The sequence below is a fragment of the Micropterus salmoides genome, unplaced genomic scaffold (genome assembly GCF_014851395.1).
Source record: "Micropterus salmoides isolate LMB-PRFRI ecotype aquatic unplaced genomic scaffold, ASM1485139v1 Ms_hic_scaffold_15, whole genome shotgun sequence".
Classification (NCBI taxonomy): domain Eukaryota; kingdom Metazoa; phylum Chordata; class Actinopteri; order Centrarchiformes; family Centrarchidae; genus Micropterus; species Micropterus salmoides.
Window position 1 is genome coordinate 9031017 of NW_024040596.1, and position 16658 is coordinate 9047674.

The 16658-nt window shown below is 42.0% G+C and overlaps 1 protein-coding gene and 1 pseudogene across 1 annotated transcript; both read right to left on the minus strand.

Annotated features, from left to right (window-relative positions):
• Positions 1–6484: 6484 nt before the first annotated feature.
• Positions 6485–7732, minus strand: LOC119903664 (putative gustatory receptor clone PTE03). The gene has a single exon (XM_038719893.1). It carries the CDS (start codon positions 7418–7420, stop codon positions 6485–6487), a length of 936 nt encoding a protein of 311 aa, XP_038575821.1. The 5' UTR covers positions 7421–7732.
• Positions 7733–13644: 5912 nt separating this feature from the next.
• On the minus strand, positions 13645–14599 carry LOC119903665 (annotated as a pseudogene).
• Between the last annotated feature and the right edge of the window lie 2059 nt (positions 14600–16658).

The following is a 16658-nucleotide window of genomic DNA, read 5'->3' on the forward strand; positions in this document are numbered from 1 at the left end:
TCTTCTAACTGAAAAATCTGAAAATAATGTTTGATATTGACATCTGTGAAGTGAAAGACAAATCACTGAATGTGTAATTACTAACATGTTATTTTTAAGTAGTTATCACTTTCTATTTACTTTCAAGATATTTTATACTTGCCACCTTCATGAAAGTTTTCAGTACATGTGCTGACCTGGTCCCTGATTGTGTGTATGTAGAGGAGTTTAAAGTCTTTATACAAGGATAATACTAGGAAATGGGAAGCTGAATTAATGCTACCAAGACATCAAAGGCCCAGTGGAATGACACGTGGCGCAATAATTGACACTTCGCTAAGCCACGCCCCGCCCCGCTAGTTACTGTGCTAAGTCCGACAAACTGTAGGACCTGTAGGACTTTTAGCATTGTGCATTTGAAGGTTGTATTCAGGCTGTCAAACAGACGTGAAAAAAATAAAGACAGAAGCTAAAGCCTACAGTTCTATTTATAGGCTTCGCCCTCTAAGGCTATCGCTATTTGGTTTAGCCCTCCGCGCGCTTGCGCGTCACTGAGAAAAGTTGTCTACCCCCACCCACAGCATGGATCTCTCCTACGTGCGCACCTTGTATATATACACACACACACAACGGTGAGACCTGGCCTCCGGCTCCCATTTTTCTTCAGCACTGAGCTGTCTAAAGAGCAGAAGATTTCCTGTCGGAAAAGAAGAGCGATGTCTTCTAGCAAGTCGGCCCGAGCGGGGCGGGACGCCACTACATCAGTACGGGTGGGACAGGCCGAGCGCTCACCTAGGGGGGTTAATCTGCAGCTTAAAGCTCAAAACAACAAGCAGTACACTCTCTGTTCAGGGTCAGAGGTCCCTTCACACACCCCTGCCCACAGCAACTGTGTATGAGCCCACGACAGCGGACATTTCGCTTCGTGTGGACAGAACACATACACACCCGGTTCAGATATTTTTCAAGTGGTTTCCATCAAGTGTGTGCCAAACACGTTACGCACGGCAGGCGACAGTGACGCTGGGGAGAATTGTGTTTCTTGTAAACTACATGACCTAGGGTTGCACTTTACAGACAGCTGCTCTTAAGATTATGAAGAAAGCTGCTGTTTCTCACTATCCCACATTGTGTGAGCCGGCTGTGTGTCAGCCAAATGGCTAACAAGCAGCCTGGGCTTGCTGCAAAGCTGCACATCCTCTCTTCCCTTGCCCCCCTCCCTGACATGGGCAGGTGGCTGGCCTGAGCCCACATGTACGCCTCCCCCGCCCTCTTCCCTTGCCGGTCAAGCGGCGCGGCGATGAGCCCCTGCCTCCCTCCCCTCACCAAGGGAGTGGCATAACACGGACAGGCTGCAGCTGGCCGGATGGCTTTCATGCAGTCTGGCTCCGATGTCGCAGGCAGACCATTTCCTCTGTTGCCTGTCTCGGCCTTCCCCCCCTCGTCAGGGGAGCGGCATAGTTACGGTCCCATGGGTGTGGCTGCCCCACCTCGTGTGGACCCCCCCAGCGACTGTGTCTATCTCTGCCTCACTCCCACCAGTGGGGATGCGGTACGGCAGTGGACCCACGAAGGCGACTACGCTGCCTCGTATGGTCCCTCCCGCCACACACGTGCGGACACCCAAACAGACCCCTCTGTGTGTGAAAGTCTCTCACGATGTGGCCCTGGTGGAGCGAGTACTGGCTGCCCTCCCTTTGCTGTCAGATTAACTCGCACATGCCCGCAGCGCAGGGAGGCCACATTCCTCTCCACATAAACGTGCCGGAGCTCGTCATGGTGTGGAAGGTAATCCCACACTTCGCCCCTCTGCTGCAGGACCGGCGCGTGCTGGTCCGCACCGACAACAGGGCTGCAGCAGCCTACATAGACTGCCAGGGCGGGGTGTGCTCAGCGCAGCTGCTGGGCTTGGCCAGGTGGCTGCTCCTGTGGGCGCACACTCATCTGCTCTCCATCAGAGCTGATTACATCCCTGGCGTGTTGAACAGAGGGGTGGACATCATGTCGAGGGGGGGCCCTCGCCCAGATGAGTGGTGCCCCAATCCCGATCTGGTGGCCCAGATCTGGCTCCGTTTTGGCATGGCAGAGGTGGATTTGTTTGCCAACTGGGAAAACGCTCAGTGTGCCCTGTGGGTTTCAAAGAGCCTGCGAGACGTCCCCCTGCTGGGGGTGGACGCCTTCGCACACCCCCTGTGGCCTCCCCGGCTGCTGTAAGCTTTTCCACCAGTTCGGCTGATCCCGCACCTTCTGGACCGTGTAATGTTTAGCCCCATGGTTGAAGGAGGAGACATGGACATAGAGTTCTTCACTTGGTGCTTCAATTTATTTTCACCAGATACGAGGAAAGTGCAGTTGTGCAAGTGAATTATTGTAAAAATATATCAAAAAATTAACAAAAACAAACAACGAGGAAACTAAGTATATACTATTCAAATTATCATTAAAACTGAGATATTACACAACACAAAAACAAAACCTATATCGGGCTCCAGCACATGTGCCCTTCCAGGCCAAAGCTGTTCTCCCCAGGGGGGCCTCTGCCTCCTTCCTTTATACCAGAAGCCCCTCCTACAAGACAAACCAAAGTTATTGACAATCAATTAAACACCATTATGTTATCTCAACAATCAAACACATCTCTGGCTACATCAACACACAACACATCAACTATAAAACCAGAAATGAAATGTTACAGGCTAAACAAAAGCTTCTCAAAACAGCAACTTTAAGGTACTCCCGTACACCCCTCTGTACTGGCTCACACTTGGAACATTCCAGGTCTTCCCCCTATAAATGACTCCACACTCCATCACCTCCTGTTTGCCCCTTCGGCCCAGATCCCTGCTTGAGGATGAGAACAGGTGAATAAAACATGCAAACATTTGAATGACCTTGGGTAAATCCCATAAACTAAAATAAATGACTTGAAATGAACTGTGTATGTGTTGTATTTATCTAACCATGATTTCAACTCTTCCGACTAGTACTTAAATGAACTGACATGAAATGACAAGCCATGTGTCCATTGATGCTAGCCCATATGCTAAGGGTAACCGTCCTATGCTAATGCTCAGCTAAGGTTAGCCTGGCATGCTAAGACCAATACTACTGCTATCTTAAATGAAGGCATGGAGTAGCCCCATGACAGACCGCCTTACAGTTTTCAGCCTTGGTGGGGGTTCTGGTGGTTCTGGAGCGCATGAGTGCGTCCTGGTTTCCCTGCCTCCAATGGTTGCTTGGTGGGACAGCCGTTGAAACTCCCCTTGAGTGGGGGATGCCCTCTCTCAGGCGGGGGGCACGATCAGGAGTTGTCCGCTTCCCCTGGAGTGGGGGATGCCCTCTCTAAGGCGGGGGGCACGATCAGGAGTTGTCCGCTTCCCCTGGAGTGGGGGATGCCCTCTCTCAGGCGGGGGGCACGATCAGGAGTTGTCCGCTTCCCCTGGAGTGGGGGATGCCCTCTCTAAGGCGGGGGGCACGATCAGGAGTTGTCCGCTTCCCCTGGAGTGGGGGATGCCCTCTCTCAGGCGGGGGGCACGATCAGGAGTTGTCCGCTTCTCTGAGAAGCGGCACCTGGAGGGTCTAGGTCTCTACCGTGAGGTGGTTTGCACCATCCAGGGATCGAGAGCCGCCTCGACTCAGTCCTCTTACTCCTCCAAGTGGTCGGCATGGATTAGTTCGTTATACTGGTCAAAATACTACTGTAATGTTGCACTGCGAGTATACCTGAGTTTCCAGCATTTTGAATGATGCCGTTTCTTTTTAAGTCTCATTTTGGCTGATCCCGAGTGCTCGCTTATGAGTTCAAGCATGCAGAGGAGCACACCTAAAGTACACGCTTGGAAATGTAGTGGTTGCAATCTGAAACGTCACCACTAGAGGTCACTGAAAACTAAATGTGGTCTCTTTAAATTAATAACTGTAACAAAATTACCGTTAATGGCCAGTTGTTAAAGGATTTGGAGATCTCTTATGCAACATTAAAAGAACCAAGCGTGTACACAAGCATTTATATAAAAGGATACACAAAATCAAAACACATGAATCAGTCTAAAATGCACCCAAGTAAGACAAACAGATGTATGTGTGTATCTCTTTAGACCATTCTCATCTCAGGGCGTCCAATACCAATGCTTTCAGAAAAAGTGACTTAGTTGTTTGGCGCTAAAAGTATCCTTCAGCATCTGTATGAGATGCTCTGGGTGACTCAGGTGCATGCTGATCTGTAAAACTGTGAAATAATAGCAAATAGAGTACGTCTGTTTGCTGTGCCGTTTAACCCTTTGATTGTCGCAAATTCGCATCACACCACTTCCATTCAGACTGCAGCCGAGCTAGCGTATGTATTCCCAAAAGGCCAGTTTGTGCATATTTGATACGTACCTAGAAACCTTTTGCAAGCACTGTATGCCTGTAGTCGCAAATTTTAATTATACCTAAATTTATATCTATTTTATGTGCTATTAATATCCACTTAATTTATGAAGATTCTCAGTCGTCCAGGTCATAGTTCTGAGAACTGAAGAAGTCCTTTGGATGAGGGACGAAACGTCTTCCAGTATCTTCAACCAAGTCCAGTTGCCCTTGATTTTAACCATGGTTGGATCCACTTAATTTATCATCAGCATGAAAGCAAAAAAATATTTTTTTCTATATTTTTAAATATAAATGTAAATACATTTAGACGCCAAGGGTTAACTCTGACAGGGTAAACACTATTCATCATGACATTTTACAAATTATGGTTCAGATGTCATTCTAATACTGCACAGATAACTTGTGTTTGCACAAACTAAGTTGTGGGAGGAAAGAAGGGAAAATCTGTTCTGTCTACTCATCCCTTACAGGTGTTACCATTTATTTATATTCTTTCATGACAGTAACACTCAATGATGTTATTATCATGGCACTTCAGGTATGTGGAAGTCTCTTTCACTGAAGAGCAGTCTGCTTATAATTCATACTTACTGTATATGTCTCTTTAATGAAAAAGTAAATGCTGAGATCTATGACATCACTACAGTCTGATGTAGAAAGAGACGAGTGGTGCAACAATCAGACAGGTTGTAAACAAGACAACAAGTCGTTGCTTTTTGCTGTTAGGCTAGTCTGCAAGGTAATGTACGGAGTACTCAAGCAGCACTACCTGATGCTGTGAATTATCACTGAGTCTGGTTATTTGCCCACACCATAAGACAATTGGTTCCAGCCCGACTCCCTCTTTTATATAATGCAGGACAAAGACAGCAATGAGATGGCACAAGCTGGCGTTAAGCAGGTGTTGAAATAACCATGCCATATAAACAAAAAGCAACATCTAGTGGGATTCATTGGTAACACCAGGCTAGCTAGCTTCACCTTACTGCGTGAAATACAAACATGATGATGATAACTTTATTTTTCTAGAACTTTTCAAAATCAGGTTACAAAGTGCTGTACAGTAGAAACAAACAAGATCCATACACATAAAGTAAACAATATAATTAAAATTCAAATAATACAACAATAACAGCTGTAAATACAACTGTTATAAAAAAAAGCCAGACAATAAGTGAGACTTTAAAAGAGGCCACTGAGTTCGCCTGCCTGAGATTTCTAGGCAGAGAGTTCCACAGCTGAGGGCCAGAACAGCAAAGGCCCAGTCATCTTAAGTGACATGACGAGACTTTGGACCCATTAGTAGAGCCCTGATGGAGGAACTCAGGCATCGGTCCGGCTCGTAAGGGGCTATCAAACCATAGATATGGGTCATATGAGTCTGACCGTTAAAGGACACCTATTATTCTGCATGTCCAGTCCTATATTGTAGCTCTGTGACTCCTGTATGGCAGCTTTGCATGATTTAAAGTTTTTTTCTATCTTATAATGTCCCCTTAAGTAAGGTTTTCATTTCAGCCTCTGTCTGAATATGCTCCTGTCCACCCCCCACCAAATGTCAGTCACAACTATAATTTTCAAAATTTATAGTAATGAATGATTTAATACAGTAATTTTAGTAAAATGAGGTAGAAAAAAAGAGGCTTCTCATTTTTACTCTGGATATGTTTGTTTCCATGAAATTGAGCTAAACAACCGCTTCTCTTGGAAGTTGAAGGTATATTGTTAATTCAGAAAATCTGAGCAAAACCTTTTATTTTTTTCATATTTTTCCCAAATAAAAGCATCTCAGAAACAATTAAATAACTATTAAATAAATAATTATTCATGAGTTCAGAAAAACAAACCATAATTTCTTTTCTCAAATCCATATTGCTTCTATATTTCAGTGCAGACTGTGCCAAAGATTCTACAGTTAAAATGCTCTACTCACTTTGATTGAATGTTTTATCTGGCAAACTGCAAACAGAGCAGTTTAGTTCTAGGATAATGTTCATTTTGTGAGACCTTCGTCAGACGGCTGCAGACACCAGTTCCTTGCTTTAAAAGAAAACCTTTCACAGACAACATGATATGAATATATTTAGTCTAATACATTTGTGACTTTTTAAGTCATTATTTCAGAGAAAGTTTAGGGGAGTGTTTTTAAATTAAAAAATGTCCTGAAAATGTGCCTTCTTATTTCTGGTAATTTCAGACCATACAAAAGAGGGTTTAGAAGTGGAGGTATCATTACAAACTCCAATGATAAAATTACAGCAAAAAATGGGTTTAGATTTTCAACATTAAAACGACTTAAGGCAATATCACAAAATACACTGAAGGAATAAGTGACAAATGAAATAGTATGAGGTAAGCAGGTTTGGAACACTTTGCTCTTGAATTCAGATGAGCTTTTTCTGCACACAAGAATTATTCTTAAGTAAGTATACAAGACATAGATCAGGGGCAGGATTACTGTAATTGTGGTTACAAGCAAGCCAACAATATTGTTGATAAAAGTGGAAACACACGACAATTTAGCAATATTCCAGATTGCACAGTATACTTTTAGGATCTTGTTGCCACACAGAGGAAGCCTAATGACTAAACCAAGACACAGCGCAATAGAAAAGGCTGGACAGATCCAAGCAAAGCCTGCCAACATACGGACTTTCTTAGGGGTCACCTTGCTGTGATAGTGTAAAGGATCACATACAGCAACATATCTATCATACGCCATAATACCCAGGATGGTCATTTCATAGGAAGCATATGTGTAAATAATATAGATCTGAGTGAAACAAGCAGGACCTGAAATTAAATGAGAATCGGACAGAAGGTCCATGAGGAATCTGGGGAAGAAGCCAGTGGAACCATACAAAGCATTGACAGACAAAAATGTAATAAAAATATACATGGGCTCATGAAGTGTTTTCTCACGTGATATTACTAGTATTATAACAAGATTAGCACAGACAATAAAAGCAAACAGCAGAAAGCACAGAACAAACGCTGGATAGCGGTAAGACCCTATGTTCACATACATGGTGAGGTTAAAGTGAAACATTATAGTGGCATTTTCCATTTCACAAAGTCAGGCTGAAACAGAGATTTGCCGTGAAAAATCCTTAAAACCTTCTTCTAACTGAAAAATCTGAAAATAATGTTTGATATTGACATCTGTGAAGTGAAAGACAAATCACTGAATGTGTAATTACTAACATGTTATTTTTAAGTAGTTATCACTTTCCTTTTACTTTCAAGATATTTTATACTTGCCACCTTCATGAAAGTTTTCAGTACATGTGCTGACCTGGTCCCTGATTGTGTGTATGTAAGAGGAGTTTAAAGTCTTTATACAAGGATGAATACATAGGAAATGGGAAGCTGAATTAATTGCTACCAAGACATACAAAGACCCAGTGGAATGACACGTGGCGCAATAATTGACATTTCGCTAAGCCACGCCCCACTTAGTTACTGTTGCTAAGTCCGACAAACTGTCTCTCCTACGCCCGCACCTTGTATATATATACACACACACACAACAGTGAGACCTGGCCTTCGGCTCCCATTTTTCTTCAGCACTGAGCTGTCTAAAGAGCAGAAGATTTGTCGGAAAAGAAGAGCGATGTCTTCTAGCAAGTCGGCCCGAGCGGGGCGGGACGCCACTACATCAGTACGGGTGGGACCTCCATTCCCCATGCTGGGTGCGCTCACCTGGGGGGGTTAATCTACAGCTTAAAGCTCAAAGCAACAAGCAGTACACTCTCTGTTCAGGGTCAGAGGTCCCTTCACACACCCCTGCCCACAGCAACTGTGTATGAGCCCACGACAGCGGACATTTCGCTTCGAAATCGCTTGGAAAAATTCAGCCAAATAAAAAGCTAGAAAATGACTCATTTTGCACTAGAGTCAATGGAGCGCAGCTCTGAAAGTATCAGACCTCAGTTTGGCTACGTTCAGACTGGGCTTGAGCCTTAATGCTCAATTCAATGCTCAGATCCGATTTTTTTTGTTTGACAGTTCACATTATTGTTTAAATGTTGCCTAATCTCAGACTCCAGTGTGAACTGCCCGTAGCCTGAATGTGACCCGCATGCGCAGAAGAATAACACGACGTCTTATGCAGCAGCACACTGTTGTAGGCTACAGAAGTAAACATGAGCAACAGAGGTTATCTCCTGTTAGCTCATGAGAGACTCCGGTTTTTCATTGTCCTCTCACAGGTCACATTTCTCCCGATTTATGACAAGTGTTCACAGCTTTCTCGTTCATTTCATTATGGTTTCTGCTGCTGGAAAACGCAACTGCCGCACAACTCACTCACCCTCACAGCGCACACAGTGGGGAGAGAGACTTTGACAAGCGCTGGGACAAGTAGCACGTACATAACTCAGAAGAGAGCTCGTGGTCCGGTGGATTTCAGGTGTAAGAAAGGGAATTTGCAAGCAGATGATAGCGAGGTAGAGGAGGAAGAGAGCCACATGCTTAAATTATGGCATTTGTGGACCTTTTTTTCTTCACCGCGGCTCCGTCTTCTACAGCAGGACAGTGAAAACATTTTGATGTGTAAAATATAAAAAAGCTTGTAGAAATTGCAACCTATTGAAATTTAGTAATTAACCTATTTCTCACAAAAGTTATCTAATTATTTGTTTCCTTGAACATTATTCCATCCATCCATCCATCGTCAACCGCTTATCCTGCGTACAGGGTCACGGGGGGCTGGAGACAACATGACATTAGATCATTACAATACAACTGAAAACATTACTCCCACAAATACTTAAAAGTATAAAAGCAAATAATTTAAATTAGGTAAATCAAGATAAACGATTTAAAAAATGATAATGTCTTATAAAGGTGTGAGAGAAGGAAGTGCTTAAAATACATTTCTAGGGAGTTAAGTAATTTTAATGACTCTTACTATTAACTATTATGTCTCAAGCAGGGACGGACTGGCCAATTGGGAGAACCGGGCCAAATCCTGGTGGCCTGCGGGCTAATTTGGCCTGCCATTGACAGTCTTGAACAACAACAAAACATCATCTATCAAACTTGAGCCAGCACACACTCTATTCCATTCATTGTCAACCGCTTGCAGGGGCTGGAGCCTATCCCAGCTGACATTGGGCGAATGGCAGGGTACACCCCGGACAGGTCACCCATCCATCACAAGGCGCTCTATTCACTTTCTACAAATACAGCTTTTAGAAAGCTTCAACTCATCTTATCAAATGAAACAGTCCTTTCACTTTCCACAATAACAATTATCTACAAAACATTATATTCTAAGCAAACACATTTTAAGAATATGTCAGTCATGAAGTAACATTTGTATTTCAAGCAAATTTATTAGCAAATTTTAACAAAACTCCCTTAACCGCTATGCATCATGGGAAGTCTGAGGGGCGGACGATCAGGAGACTGTACAGGGTATTTTATTTTGAAAATTGACTGGATTCTCACTGTTTTATGCCTGACTTCCTGCCTGGTTCATTTCCTCTGTGCTGCTTGACGGATGCCGCGCAAAAATACAGTTTGCTTCTCTCTGGAGCGGAGCAGGAGACACTTCTGGGACGCACTGCAGCGCTACTGGTGTGAGCACAGATTAGAATGGCTGCGATCCGCTCCGGCAGCCGCGACGCAGACAGACTCAGTGAGTCCGGGGTCATGTAAACTTGGTATTAACTGACTTGGTAGCAGGTGGGCACCTTGATGAAGCTCCGCCCTCGTCTCGCGCCCTCACTGTTCACATACGCTACTTTAAGGATCAGTCCCAAAAGTCATTAGATGAACATGGTAAAGACTATACCTGGTTTGGTACCTGTTACATCAACAAAAAGGGTTTGTCCCATAGACCAGGGGTTTTCAAAGTGTGAGGCGGCCCTCCCTAGGGGGCTCCAAACAGTTTCAGGGGAGGCTCAGTGAATGGAAATGAAACATTACATTACTTATTGCATTAGTTATCAAAATGAGATCACATAGAATAGCCTACATGTGTGAGAGTTCAGAGATACAGTAGTTTGGGGAACAGTTTCCCCCCATCAGAGTCAGAAACAGTCAGAAAAAAGATAATATAATCATGATCTCATAGACATCCAGGAATTGAGCGAAATTTTTTATTTAAATTAAACACGGGGGGGGGGGTCACCATTTCCCAAGCTTTGTATGAGGAGAGGCCCAAAGTCTCAGACTTTGAAAACCCCTGCAATAGACTGCAATAGACCCCTGGTCTCAAGGATTTTAAAAAGATGGCAAAATATTTTTTTAATGCTTCAGAAACAAGAGAATTACATTTATGTTTTTCCATTTTCGGCAACGAAATGCATTTTTGTCCGTTTGAGATAATACAATGCCTAAAAATCTGTGCATCATTTGGGGGAAAACTTAATGGTTTCCCAGGAAAGAAATCCTCCTGTAGAGTTTACATTCTATTTTGTAATTAATTATTCTACAAATGTCTGTCAATGTGAAACCATAACACAACAAAAATTGAGGATGACTAATTTTCAATCCTGCCCCCTAAATAAGGTAAAAATTGTCTGATGTTGCTGTTCTTAAATTACATAACATGGGTAGAGTAGGAATTTGGCTTAAAGCGCATTATTAATCATTACTAATCTCAAGGTCTAGGTCAAAGTCAAACTTTATTTAAATAGCACGTTTACAAACAGTCACTACTGCCCCAAAGTGCCGTACAGATACAGAGAACAGCATAAGATAAAAAGCATTATAAATAGCCGAATAAAACCCTTCTAAAACAGAATATGCCAAAAACAATAAAAACAGACAACAGATAAAAACTATACTTAATAAGCAATAACAACGATAAAATGTCACAGCTCAGCATATGTTAAAAGCCAGTGCAAAAAGATGTGTTTTTAAAAGTGATTTAAAGCTCTCAATAGAGTTAGCTGCTCTAATGTTGAGAGGAAGAGAGTTCCAGAGGACCTGCTACTGAAAAAGCTCTGTCCCCTCTGGTTTTCAGTCTGGACCTTGGTCTAAGAGCAGCTGGTCAGTGGACCTAAGTGCTCTGACTGGAGTGTGCAAAATCAGCATATCAGATAAATACAATGGTGCCAGCCCATTAAGAGATTTAAAAATTAACAATAAGATCTTGAATGGATTCTAAAAACGACAGGCAGGCAGTTGAGAGACGACAGTACAGGGGTGATTTTCCCTGTCAGCAGGCGTGCAGCCGCATTCTGAACTAATTGTAATCGGCGAACTGAAGACTGATCAAGGCCATAGTACAATGAGTTACAATAGTCCAGGCGATTTGTGATCAGGGCATGCACAACTTTTTCCAGTTTGCTATGGGGCAGGTAAGGCTTGACCTTCCCAAGAACTATGTGTTGAAGGAAGCTTGTTTTTACCACTGAGCTAATCTGTTTATCCAGTTTAAAAGAACTGTCAATAAAAATACCAAGACTTTTTACAAATGGGCAGCAGTTTGAGGATATTGGACCAAGAGCACTGTTAAAACCAGAGACATCGTGCTCCCCAAAAATTACAACTTCAGTTTTTTTGTCATTTAAGTTTAAAAAATTCAGTGACATCCAGTCTTTTACTTCATGTAGACATTTTCTCAGTGCTTCAACTGAATTTGTTTTGGTATTCAAAGGTAGGTAAATTTGGACATCATCTGCGAAGCAGTGAAAGGAAATCTTGTATTTTTGGAAGATTGATCCCAGGGGTACAGTGAGAACAAGACTGGGCCTAAAATTGAGCCTTGAGGCACCCCGCTGTCAATCGGGGCTTTGTTTCAGTAAAAAGGCCCGAGATTTACAGAAAAAGACCTGTCTGTCAGATTTGACTGAAACCACTTCAGAGCTGTGCCTTTAATGCCTGCACAGGACTAGAGTCTGGACAATAAAATCTTGTGGTCAACTGTATCGAACGCTGCAGTCAAAACTAAAAGCACTAGCACAGCAGAGCTACCAGAATCAGAAATAAAAAGAAGATTATTAAAAACTTTTAAAAGAGCAATTTCTGTATTGTGACAAGATTTTAAACCAGACTGGAATTTTTCCAATTTTTCTCAGCCCAGCAGCAGCTGCCTGAAGAATGAGAACTAGGATTTACAGATACACTGCAGAGCAGTGGGGCCAGGTGCCCTTAGTTACTGCAATCAACCTCAGCTCTTCACCTGCAAGGGAAAGAGAGAGATTGGCCTCACCCACACATGACCCCACAGGACATCATAATAGTCAATGAAGTCTGGCATTCATGGAACAGTTCAATCCTGTCCATCCCAACCTCCCAAAATTCATCAGATCAGAACAAACTTCCTTAGTCAAAGCACTTCCTGAGTGACTCAAGGAGTTGGGTGGGGTAAAAAGCAGACCAATTGAGATATTAGATGTTCAGAAGTAGAGACTGAAGACACTGTCATAGAATGTTAGTGTTAGAGGGATAATATTTCAAACTGAACAAGATACGTCCTCAGCATACTGAAAGAAGCAGATGTCTTGCTGATAGAGGTCTCTGATTGTAATTAAGCCCGTCCTAAGCCAAAGAGAACAGACAGTATCTAATTGACCAGGCTGAATATTGTGATAAAGGTAATATGCGCATAGACTGTAATATCAGGAACTTCCAGAGCCCTGATATGCCAGATGAATCTAAGTGCACCTCTAAGAATAAACTAAATGAATGTGTGTGTTTGGGCAGACAGGGACGTTTTAACTAGTGCTACCCTCAACCCTCCCCTAAGAAGAAAGGTACTGCCAAAGAACCATAACTCTAGTGTCACAGACCCAGTAATAATGCTGAAACCAGTAGCCCCAGACCTCCCCCTGCCCTTGTCTTTGTAAAATGCGAGAGGGTTTGTATGTCCAAACACAGAGCATGGTAAACGTGTCTATAGTCAAAAGACGAAAGAAAAATATACTTGAAATAGATTGAGTGAAACTTTTCGCGAGGAAAAAATAACAACAGTTTTAATAGAAAAACAGAGCTAAATCTTTTCCCCCATAAATATAGATGAATCTCATAGTTCTGATAAAATTATCTTGTTAATTCAGAAAAATACACTAACAGAGCAGAATTTCTTTTCTCAAGTGAATGCATTTTGCTTCTGTATGTTTCAGTGTAGACTGTGCCATAGGTTTTACAGTAATAATGTTCTGCTCACTTCGATTAAACTTTTTATTTGGCACACTGCAAACAGGGAAAACTTTTATTTTGTGAGACCTTAGTCAGACAGCTGCAGACATACCTGCTTTAAAAGAAAACCTTTCACAGACAACATGATATGCATATATTAAGTATATTACATTTGTGACTTTTAAAGTCATTATGTCAGAGAGACAGTTTAGGAAAAAGTGTTTTTAAATATAAAAACATCCTGAAAATGTGCCTTCTTATTTCTGGTAATTTCAGACCATACAAAAGAGGGTTTAGAAGTGGAGGTATCATTACAAACTCCAGTGATAAAATTACAGCAAAAAATGGGTTTAGATTTTCAACATTAAAACGACTTAAGGCAATATCACAAAATAAAGTGATGGAATAAGTGACAAATGAAATAGTATGAGGTAAGCATGTTTGGAACACTTTGCTCTTGAATTCAGATGAGCTTTTTCTGCACACAAGAATTATTCTTAAGTAAGTATACAAGACATAGATCAGGGGCAGGATTACTGTAATTGTGGTTACAAGCAAGCCAACAATATTGTTGATAAAAGTGGAAACACATGACAATTTAGCAATATTCCAGATTGCACAGTATACTTTTAGGATCGAGTTGCCACACAGAGGAAGCCTAATGACTAAACCAAGACACAGCGCAATAGAAAAGGCTGGACAGATCCAAGCAAAGCCTGCCAACATACAGACTTTCTTAGGGGTCACCTTGCTGTGATAGTGTAAAGGATCACATACAGCAACATATCTATCATACGCCATAATGGCCAGGATGGTCATTTCATAGGAAGCATATGTGTAAATAATATAGACCTGAGTGAAACAAGCAGGACGTGAAATTAAATGAGAATCGGACAGAAGGTCCATGAGGAATCTGGGGAAGAAGCCAGTGGAACCATACAAAGCATTGACAGACAAAAATGTAATAAAAATAAATATACATGGGCTCATGAAGTTTTTTCTCACGTGATATTACTAGTATTATAACAAGATTAGCACAGACAATAAAAGCAAACAGCAGAAAGCACAGAACAAACGCTGGATAGCGGTAAGACCCTATGTTCACATACATGGTGAGGTTAAAGTGAAACATTATAGTGGCATTTTCCATTTCACAAAGTCAGGCTGAAACAGAGATTTGTCGTGAAAAATCCTTAAACCCTTCTTGTAATGATATCTTGTAATTTTGTTTCCAGAAATCGGGAAATCATCTTTGATATTGAGATCCTGAGAGCTGTGAAGTGGAAGACAAATCACTGAATGTGTAATTACTAACATGTTATTTTTAAGTTGTCTTTTGAATTTCAAGATATTTTATACTTGCCACCTTCAAGACGGTTTTCAGTACATGCTGCTGACCAGGTCCCTGATTGTGAGTTTGTTAGAGCGGTTTAAAGTCTTTATACTTTATGGTGGGTTACAAATAGGAAGAATCCATTGGAAATCGGTAGGGAGGAGCCTGAGTCGACTGCCAATCTCAGCGTAGAAGCTTCAAAGCAGCGTTATGAAATGATGATCATGCCATTTTGTCATTATGTCTGATTTTACAAAGAACTACTGTTTTTCACCCACTATTGTTTTTCACAGCCTTTATGGTATAAATATCAACATATAATGCTCTAAATAAAAATGTGGAAAAAAAGAAACTTTTAATAAATACTTTAAAGTGCATTAATAAAACCAAAACTGTAAACCTAACTCTTAAGGAAGGGGTGTCAGTGCGCATCTGTGGGCATAGATAGACTATAACAAACCCACAAGGAACCACAACAGGCTTGCAGTTGTCGGCAGGCATACATGCAAAACTCCGCACAAGACCAATGAACGGCAAGTGAGCAGAGCAGAGAACATGACTCCCACAAATATTTATAAAAGCAAATAATTTTAGGTAAATCAAGATAAATTATTTTAAATGGATAATGTCTTATGAAAGTGTGAGAAGGGATTGCTTAAAATACAATTCTAGGGAGTCAAGTAGTTTTAATGAATTCTCACTATTAACATGTCTAAAGGATTTTAAAGTTTATTTTAGTTTTTTTACTTTACAGCAATGATGCGCTTTTCTTTCAGGCCATTTGAGACAATAGAATGACTAAAAATATGTTTATCATTTAGGAGAAACATGGTAGTTGCCCCATGTTGTAGGACAGAACTGAATGTTAGTCAGCTAGACCACTAGGTGGCGCTGTGTGGCGTTAGGTACTGGAAAGAAGAAAAACAGTTGTTGGTAGTAATGCAGAATTGTTGCACAGTTTTCGAATCTCCTCCATGTGAACACAGAAGTCTTCTGTGAGTTACTACACCCAGGAAAAAATAATTCTGTTGAGTTTACATCATATTTTGTATTTAATTGTTCTCCAACTGTCTTGTGTGAAACCATAACTTTCACATTTTCACTAAAAAAGGTAAAACTTGTCTGATGTTACTGTTTTAAGTCACATTTCTTATCATCACTAATTTAGTCAGCAATACATATTAGGATAGTCTCCTCCAGCTGCAAATTCACCTGAAACAACTCGTGATCTGATGTTCACTAGCTGATGCAGATGGTGCTGACCCACTTTCTTTAGATGAGGGCTGAAGTTTTATTTTCGTGACAAACTTTGTTTCTTTTTACTTTGATTTCCTGGTCCTGTCAGGGAGACTAAGGGGAAGTGAAATAAGGTTCTCAGAGAGATCTGCAGTGTAGACCCCCCCGAGACTCTTCACTGGCTGCCCTACCAGCTGGGCATGGGTGTGTCAGGCAACAATGCCTGCCAGGTAGATAATGCCTGTGCTTAGATCTAAGTTTGTCTGGGACACCAGTGACTACTGTGAAAACGCTAGTTGGCATCCAGGAAAGACAAGTGGACAATGAAGAAAGACTAACTGAAGGCAGGAAAGACTGCACCGGGGCTGGAGGGCTTTCCACATGCCCAAGCAAGATACAGCAAAAACTGCCCGGGGGACGGAAGATGGATCAACCATGACGGATAACACAGAAAGGACCGGTGAGCAAAAGATACTTAGGATCAATATCCTCTGCAAGGAAAAAGGGTTATGGCTGAGCTCACTGTCCCATGGGACGAACATATGGACGCAGCCCACGAGAGGAAAAAAGAAGAATAATGGAGAGCTGTCTGCAGCATGTGAGCAGAATGGAAGGCATCCACCTAACAGGTAGAAGTGGC

Bases quoted from the DNA above. Each gene is read 5' to 3' on its own strand.
- LOC119903664 (XM_038719893.1), bottom strand. From the start codon at position 7,420: ATGGAAAATGCCACTATAATGTTTCACTTTAACCTCACCATGTATGTG.